The sequence below is a fragment of the Malus domestica genome, chromosome 15 (assembly GCF_042453785.1).
Source record: "Malus domestica chromosome 15, GDT2T_hap1".
Lineage (NCBI taxonomy): Eukaryota > Viridiplantae > Streptophyta > Magnoliopsida > Rosales > Rosaceae > Malus > Malus domestica.
The window spans coordinates 37,493,335-37,502,765 of record NC_091675.1 but is presented as its reverse complement, the minus strand read 5'-3'; the positions used below and the strand labels follow the sequence as shown (position 1 = coordinate 37,502,765).

Below are 9,431 nucleotides of genomic sequence, written 5' to 3'. Positions count from 1 at the left end.
TCAATTTTTCTATTTTTAAACATGTTCAAAACATCTTAAGAGGCATGTAATGCCGGTTATAAAAAAAGTTATTCGCACGCGGATAATAATGTGATTAAATTAGTTGTAAAATGATTGTATTTTTTTTAACAAACAATATTGTCGACACTAAGGGGGAGGGGTGGGCTTAGCCTCACAATGGGCTCGCAATAATGTGATTCAATCAATTGTTTATTAAATATTATTTTCTCTATTCTTAATGTAAATTCTATAGAGACCGATTTTATTATATGAATTCAACTGCTTTAATTGCTTTATAAAGGGTTTCTTCTAGCATGTTTGCTTGTTTTTTTTTTTTTTTTAATTAGTGCCTCATAATAAGCTATGTCACATCCTGTTCCGGGCCCCCACCACATCTCGGGCTCGACTCCACCGTACACGATATTGTCTGCTTTTGGCCCCAACCACGCCCTCACGGTTTTGTTTTTGGGAACTCACACAAGAACTTCCCAGTGGGTCACCCATAATGGAATTGCTCTCGTGCAAACTCGCTTAACTTCGGAGTTCGGATGGAACTCGAAGCCAGTGAGCTCCCAAAAGGCCTCGTGCTAGGTAAAGATGAGAATATACATATAAGGCTTACAAGATCCACTCCTCTGGGCGATGTAGGATGTTACAATCCACCCCCCTTATGAGCCCGACGTCCTCGTCGGCACACTTCCGGTTAGAGATTGGTTCTGATACCAAATTGTCACATCCCGGCTTGGGCCCCCACCACATCCCAAGCTCAACTCCGCTGTAGCACGATATTGTCCGCTTTGGGTCTCGACCATGCCCTCACGGTTTTGTTTCTGGGAACTCACAAGAGAACTTCCCAGTGGGTCACCCATCATGGGATTGCTCTCGCGCGAACTCGCTTAACTTCGAAGTTCGGATAGAACCCGAAGCCAGTGAGCTCCCAAAAGACCTCATGCTAAGTAGAGATGAGAATATACATATAAGGCTTACATGATCCACTCCCCTAGGCGATGTAGGATGTTACAGGCTAGCAATAATGTGATTTAATCAATTTTTAAACATGTTCAAAACATCTTAAGAGGCATGTAATGCCAGTTATAAAAAAGGTCATTCGCACGCAGATAATAATATGATTAAATTAGTTGTCAAATGATTATTTTTTTTTAACAAACGATATTATCTACACTAAGGGGGAGGGGGTGAGTTTAGCCTCACAATGGGCTAACAATAATGTGATTCAATCAGTTGTTTATTAAATATTAGTTTTTCTATTTTAAACACTTTCAAAACATTTTAACAGTCGTGTAATGCCCGCTATAAAAAAAAGTCTTTCGCATGCGGATAATAATGTGATTAAATTAGTTGTCAAATGATTTTTTTTTTTACCAAACGATATTATCTACACTAAGGGGGATGGGGTGGGCTTAACCTCACAATGGGTTAGCAATAATGTGATTAAATCAGTTTTTTATTAAATATTATTTTCTCTATTTTTAAAAACGTTCAAAACATCTTAAGAGGTGTGTAATGCCAGTTATAAAAAATAGTCTTTCGCATGCGGATAATAATGTGATTAAATTACATTAAATTAGTTGTCAAATGATTTTTTTTTAACAAACGATAACTACACTAAGGGGAAGATGGTGGGCTTAGCCTCACAATAGACTAGCAATAATGTGATTCAATCAGTTCTTTATTAAATATTATTTTCTCTATTTTTAAACACGTTCAAAACATGTTAAGAGTTGTGTAATGCCTTTTATAAAAAAGGTCATTCGCACGCAGATAATAATGTGATTAAATTAGTTGTCAAATGATTGTTTTTTTTTAACAAACGATATTATCTACACTAAGGGGGAGGGGGTGGGCTTAGCCTCACAATGGGCTTGTAATAATGTGATTCATTCGGTTGTTTATTAAATATTGTTTTCTCTATTTTTAAACATGTTCAAAACATCTTATGAGACGTGTAATGCTGTTATAAAAAATGTCATTCACTTTATCCTTTATTTTGTCCTTATCATTAAAACTCAAGTTTTCAAACCCTTTTCATTAGTTTTTTTTTTTTTTTAACAAACGATATTATCTACACTAAAAGAGAAGGGGGTGAGCTTAGCCTCACAATGGGATATCAATAATGTGATTCAATCCATTGTTTATTAAATATTATTTTCTGTACTCTTAATGTAAATTCTATAGAGACAACATGATCTAAGATTATTCATTTACATCAAATATTTAACTTTTCTTGTCAATTTACGCATATAAATACATTTAAAATGTGTATGTCGCACGTAGCACAGGATCACCGCCAAATCCTTTTCCTAGGAATCCTAAAGATCCTGTGATCGTGACCGTTCATCATATATCGTATGGTTAGAAATCGTTAGTTACTATTTATATTTAATTTTAAATTTTAAAATGATTTCTAATTGCACGATATACAATAAACGGTCACAATCACAAGATCCCTAGGATTCCCAAGAAAAAGATCCGGCAAGGATCCTTTTCCTCGTATTATTACCTCACAACATGAGATGGTCAGAATTTCACTTAACAAATAAATTACTATAAAAAATTAACTATGGTACAAGGTAAACTTCCAAGAAGGAACTTTTACACCCATCCAATGCAATGGAACTTTCACTGTGAGTAAATTCAACAACACGAATATGATGAGCTATGGTGAAAACAAAAAATGTTGTATAACCGGAGGGACGAAAGATCTGGCTTAACGTTGTCAAGAAACTCCTCGAATCATCTGACCACAATGCGCTCTCTATTTCTTTCGATTTACCTCCAACTATTGTCATACCTGTCACTGAATTCTAGACCTTCTCATCCACATCAGAAGATTCTGATAATAAGCCACTGTTCCTTTGGGATTTGCCGCTTGGAAGACGCTCCTTGCCTCCTGGCTTGGACGAGGCATTGCCGTACCATATCATTCCCAATATTGCGATGAACATACCTATGACTACTTGATGATTGAGACCCTCTTTCCCGAAGAATATGAATCCTAAGATCAAGACCAGGATTGTCTTCATATGGCCAAGGACTTGAAATGACACAGCAGTAAATCTACCAATGCAGATGAACTGGCTGAGGTTGGTTCCAACCGCAATGGTGCAAGACAGGACAATCAATGACTGCACAAAACAAATAGCTGCTGAAATCATTAACCGCAGTGACAAAGTCATTTCAGCTGTAAGCAAAATGCAGGTAGTCATATGTCATAATAACCGCTTCAAACTCCACCCATTTTTATTTGTCTGAAAAGACCTATCATATAATGGTCTAACTAAAGTTTGCTTAAAATGCAAGAATATTTGTGTCAATCAGGCCCTGTAGAGGGGAAAAAAAAACACCAGAAAAAAGAGTCATGTGTATATTATAAAGATTATCATAAAGAAGAAACTGTGGATTACATGAAACATGAAAATTAATTGACTATACTTGAGAAGTGATAACTTTTTATTCAATTTCATAGGGAGAAAACGAACAATTCATCAATAAGATCAACAGTTATTGCACAGTTAAATGAGGGATGCTGCAAATCTTGCACAGTTATTGCACAGGAAAAACGTATTTTGAAACTTGTTTGGAAGTTCTTTCAAAATAACTTTGTAAGCGCTTTTGGTGAAAATGTTTTTACAACCAATTCTTAGCAAAACCCTTAAAGGAATCCTGGAAAAGCACTTCAAGTGCTTTTGGAACTCAAAAACAATTTCTTTAAAAGCACTTTCTACCATTATAAAAGCACATCCATAGGAGCCCTATTTGTGCACTATTGTTGGCTTGAAGTAGTATAGAGTTTTGTGCACTCATATTGGCACCTTTCAGGTTGATACAATACAGAGAGAGGAAATATGGTTTCTTTTCCTGATAAATAAAATTTTCCAAAACTAATTGATTTGGCACCATAAATCTCTTATGGAATTTGCCAAGAAAAACTTTAAGGCTCACCAGATTAGGAGCTGCCCACATTTAAAAATATCATGACGTTACTAACACACAACCACACAGTTAGAGCCTGACACCACAATTGAAACAACAATCAACATAATACATTGGAGAAACCAAGGATCTAATAAATATCGTGCAAACTTGTCATGGAATACAAAGAAATAAATCTACTATTTTGAAGGGTTAACTATGATATTGAATATAATGAACATGCTGCGAGATGCAATCACAAGAAGATGTGGGCCTAACATTCAGAGCACATGCAACTGAGCATGAATAATGGAAGAATATTATTCATATAAAGGGTACTGAAACATTAAGTAATTGGGCCCCACTATGATAAACATTTATCTATCAATAATAAGATTATCATATATAACTTACCGTAGATATCAAATGATAGTCGTACGAGTAAACTGTTTCATTTGTCAACCAGTAGTCCAAGAAGGGGCCTAATATCAGCAAAGATGCAGCCTGTACTGGTGCAGTATGTCCCAATAAGTTGAAAGACCCAAGAGAATACTTCCGTTGAAGAGAGTGTACATACTGCACAAACTCAGATAGTGAACAATGTTGCAAGGCAAGGGACAAACAGAATAAAAAAGGGAACTTTAACGAAAAGCTCTAGGTACTGTTCACTTTAACGATAGAGGTATTCATCAATTCCCCCCTGAACTTGTGACCATTGGCCAATTTCCCCCCTCAACTATAATTTGGCCAATTTGCACCCTACTGTTAATTTTTTTTAATTTTCCATCTATTCTTTTTTTTTTTCTTTCAATCTTTCCAATAACTTCCAACAAAGTACTAAAATTAACATAAACTCACCAGCATAATATAGGGTAAAATGTACAAAAACATAATACAATTAGTATGTGATATGGGTTGATTATAAGAAAAAGTTATGAACCGGGTTTAAAGCATGTAGAAGAAGAAATAATAATCCTAAACTCATGGATCAGACCTATTTCAATAAAATGGGTTATTCTTAATAAGGAGTCGAAAATTATGAATTGACTAGCCATTTTTGCACTAAAGCTCGATTCTCTGCAATTTACTTGAACTTAGCTTTCACTTTTATAAAGAAAATTGTATTCACATACAAAAATGTACACATCAATCCTTTTCGTTATCAATTTTGTATAGTAAAAAATCAAATAAAATTACTCCATACTGATTTATTATGACTAATAATACTATCTATGATAAATTGTAAAATTATAAATTTTAATCTATTTGTAATAGGATAAAGACATAGGAAAATGATTAACATACATCTTATTTAGTTTCTTACACACACTTGTTTAATTATGATCAAATTAAAAAATTAACAGTAGGGTGCAAATTGACTAATTATGAGAGTTGCGGGGAGAAATTGGCCAAATTAAAGTTGAGGGGGGAAATTGACTAATTATGAGAGTTGAGGGGGGAAATTGGCCAAAATTAAAGTTGAGGGGGGAAATTGGCCAATAGTCACAAGTTCAGGGGAGGAAATTGATGAATACCTCTTAACGAAAAACTACATTTTTACGCTAAAAAGTCAATCCTGTACTATTCACTTTACCCTTTATTTAAAACTCAAAAGTTTTCAAGCCATTTTCATTAGTTTTCCTAATAAAAAATGGCTAAAGTGGGGCTTGGAGTTGACCAAAATTAGTAAATCCACATCTAAGAACACATCCTATACACAAACTGATCTGGACACTCAACATCTCACAGCTCCAACCCATTTAGAAATAATATGGCTATTGATTAAGGTTAGCCGGTTAAACAACTTGAAAATTTCTTAAGTAGATGCATGTTAAAAATAATAGATGGAAACATCACTTGAGTTGAAACTTCATATGTCGAGCCTCAGGAGACCACAAGACCAGGAGACCAGAACTCGCTGAATGACCATAACCCATTCCATCATGGTCCTACTGTATCTATATAAGATCACGAGTTTCAGTTAAGAGGTACTTACATGCTGTTGAAGGGCAGTGCTCCAAACAGCTACTAAAGCAGCTATAAAGCCCTTGGCATTGACACTGACATCAGTAACTGTACAAACTGCAACACCCAGGAGAACCAATGTTATGCTCAGCTTTGTGCCCCTTGAGTAACGCACATTGTCCAAGACAACTTCAAGAAAACATGATACTGGGATCATAGTCAGCTTCGCGATCTGACAATAATGTTTGAAAACAAAACCACGTTAATTTTTCAAATCTATATCACGAAAAAAAAAAAAATATGTGGTGTTCACTAGTTTACCAACACTAACCTGATAGAATCCCACAGAGTTCCACATTAAACTCACATTCATTCCGACTATGGAGAAATTCGCAAATAAAACAAATTTCAATAGATCAGGTAACGGTAGCTGAGAGGGCTGGATATATCCGAGCCATTTAAGAACAACGGTCAGTAAGGTTGTTGTGGCAAAATGCAAACCCGTTAATGTTGTAGCTGCATTATGTAGAGAAAAATGTCAAGATTCATGCTTCTGCTACAGTTTCCCAAAATAAAATCTTCTGTTTCATTTAAAGCAGCAGTGTGTTAGATTACATATGCAGAGCCATTCAAGGTCCAAATGTGTCACCTGACCCTTCTCAAATTTTGCCTATTTTGCGTTCATTCGTACTGTATCTTAATTTATTTGATTTTATATTGGAGCTGAACCTTCTGAGCCCTCACCCTTTGACTCTCTTTTCTTACATTTGATCCATGTGTGCCACTTAATGCCTCAATTTTTACTTAATTTATCCTCCTATCTAAGGCCAGCTTCTTAAAATCTTTCCCTGTTCGTTATCCCTATCTCATTATTGTGTCAAATTGCGATTACTTTTTATTTCACATTCTCATTCGGATTCTGATTTTGGAATGGTAACAGATGGGATATCAAAATTGCAGTAATTATAATGATTGCATTGCATATATAGATGAGTTTATTGTTTTGGCACCTTAAATTTCATTATCACTGTTTACTATTTAAAGTTGGTTTCCTTAGGAACAATCTTGGCTCCACCATTGTAAGATTATGAACCATCCACACTACTAGATGGTTGCCATGTCGATGACATTTTAAGAATATGTCATGCACACTACTCACGTAATATCACTTAAATAATATTATATTTATGATTATATTTATATCCGGACACGCTTGTAGACTTGTAATTTCTCCTTAAGGAAAAGAAATATGGCCAAAATACGATTTAGAGGACTTTATTCTAATTGTGGACTGGATAAAAGTCAAGCTCCTTTTTGAGAATTATTTAGCAGAAGAGAATAGTTCTTTCTGCACCCACCGCATGGTTGTGTGATTCTCTTTGAGAAATTTTGGGCTACCTTGCAACTAGACTAGAACGAAACTTAATAAAAATGGTTTGATGGCAATTAGGCACCACCATCAATCCATCTTGTTTAGCACGCCAAATTGTGTCACCATCATCCCCACGTTTCGACTCTTGCTACCAACAAGCACAAGGGGCCTAGAGACTAGAACAAATCGGAGAAAGATCATTACAGGGTTAAGGCCTACAATTCTACAGTGAATTGGAATATCTATGCATTTTCGTTTTCCTTTTCTGCACCACCTTTCAGTTATAACTATTAGAACCTAAATCATTAAGTAGAATTAACATTTCAAAGAAAAATATGTGTCCTCTTTAGTCAACTTTATGCAATGATTTTCAGGACCATCTTTAAGTCATAGAGGTTTTGTTTATATCCAAGATCAAATAGATCCTTCTCCACACACCAATCATAAAATGGTGCAAAGTTTAATACCACCTTCCAATATCTAGTTATCAATCGACCATTATAAGCTATGTCAATAAACTCCCCCAATCCTGTGATCTATATTCATCGAGTAGAGTATGGCTTTGAGGTTAGTTACACTCCCTCGGTCTTTAAATTTAATTGGCGGAAAAGGAGGAGCAATAACAATTTGAAAACTAAAAAAGGTAATTTTCCAAAAAGCAAAGTGAGAAAATTTACCAACTCACAAGAGGCAAACCGAAACCCGAAAGACAAGAATAAATATTTTCATAACGACTTCAAAAAACATAGCAATATATAAAAGAAAAAAGAAGCGTCCTTTACGACATTTCAAAGTGATTCTAAGAAGTAAAACACTCAGAAATTTGATAGATGTTAATAAAAAAATAGGCATCAAACTGATTACTGATTTTATAGGGGAATGCAACTGAAGAAACTCAGCGAGCAAAACAGGACAACAGAAACTTACCGAAACTGAAACCGTGAGTAGCCATCAACGATTTATTGACAATGATTATACCAACAGATGTGACGACATTGAACAACCATGACGCGGCATCAAGAGAAGCCTTCCGATCAGCTTTGCCTGCTGAAGCCATTTTTAACCTACAGCTCCTACTTGATCACCAGATTCTTCACTGCTTACTTAGTCTTCATAAATCCATCCGCCCGCCCGAATCGTTATCTGTGCAGTATTAGGGCATCATATTACACACAATGAATACTAAAATCAGCAATTTTCAAATTAACCACCGAAGAAGCAATTAAATTTCCAAATTGATCCCAGATTTGAATTTCTACACAGAAGAACCATGAATTCAATACAATAATATAACCCAGAACACAAATGAGAAAACAATTTCCAAAATCTGAACCGCCATGCTACAATCCCAAACAGATGCACGAAAAAATCAGAGGGTAACAAAATATGATAAAATAAAATTTGGATTTCAAACTGCATAACAGATAACAGAAAATGTAAGTCAAATCCAAAGCAGCAGCCAGCACCCCAATTAAACAAAAACTCCAATGCTTCAATTTCCCGGGAAAACAATGGAAAACGAAAAGCGAGTGGGAAGCTGAAAGTGGAAACCTGAGAAACGAAGACGAAGAAGAAGAAGATCCAGAGAAGGCCTCGGGATTTGCGCACGTAATAAAAGGAGGAGGAGGAGTTTGAGAGAAGAACAACGCCCCGAATTCGATGGCGCTCGCGGAATTGAGCAACGCCGTCCTCGTCGCCATTAAAGACAGAGATGGAGACGTAGACTGTGAGAAAGTAAATCAACCCTCTCTCTCTCTACGTTTTATTTTATTTTAATTAAGATTTATCTTAATTATGTTTGGATTAGGAGAAAGGTCCTTCGTTTTGGGAGGTAAATTTTTTGCCCTCCCATTTCTGTGCCCTTCTGTTTTGTACGGTTAAGGTTAAGTTACATCAATAGTTTATATTATTTTTTTTATAGAGATAATAAGACAAAAATGAATAATAATATAAAATGTTGACGTAGTTTAATGATGTGGTAAAAACTAACACACAAATTAAGCCCTATTAAGATAGTTGTAGTACGCGTAATTAGGGATTGTTCTAGGCCGGAGATTAGTTAGGGATACTAATCAACACAAATTTAACTTAAAAACTGAAAACTAGACTCAAACAACTTAAAACAACTCAAAACAAGCTAAACTGACTCAAATAACACAAA

At 35.4% G+C, this 9,431-nt stretch overlaps 1 protein-coding gene across 2 annotated transcripts; it reads right to left on the bottom strand.

Annotated features, from left to right (window-relative positions):
* Window positions 1-2,544: 2,544 nt before the first annotated feature.
* LOC114821598 (UDP-rhamnose/UDP-galactose transporter 4-like) lies at window positions 2,545-9,009 on the bottom strand. Of its 2 annotated transcripts, none has more exons than XM_070813800.1 (6): window positions 8,822-9,009; window positions 8,198-8,413; window positions 6,230-6,414; window positions 5,930-6,130; window positions 4,348-4,509; window positions 2,545-3,163 (listed from the first exon to the last, which is right to left on the bottom strand). In XM_070813800.1, the coding sequence occupies exons 2-6, from the start codon at window positions 8,325-8,327 to the stop codon at window positions 3,140-3,142; spliced, it is 702 nt and encodes a 233-aa protein (XP_070669901.1). In that variant the 5' UTR covers window positions 8,328-8,413; window positions 8,822-9,009; the 3' UTR covers window positions 2,545-3,139. The 2 variants fall into 2 exon arrangements, with proteins under 2 accessions (XP_070669901.1, XP_028950324.2); XM_029094491.2 differs by having other exon boundaries at window positions 2,545-3,146.
* Window positions 9,010-9,431: the final 422 nt, after the last annotated feature.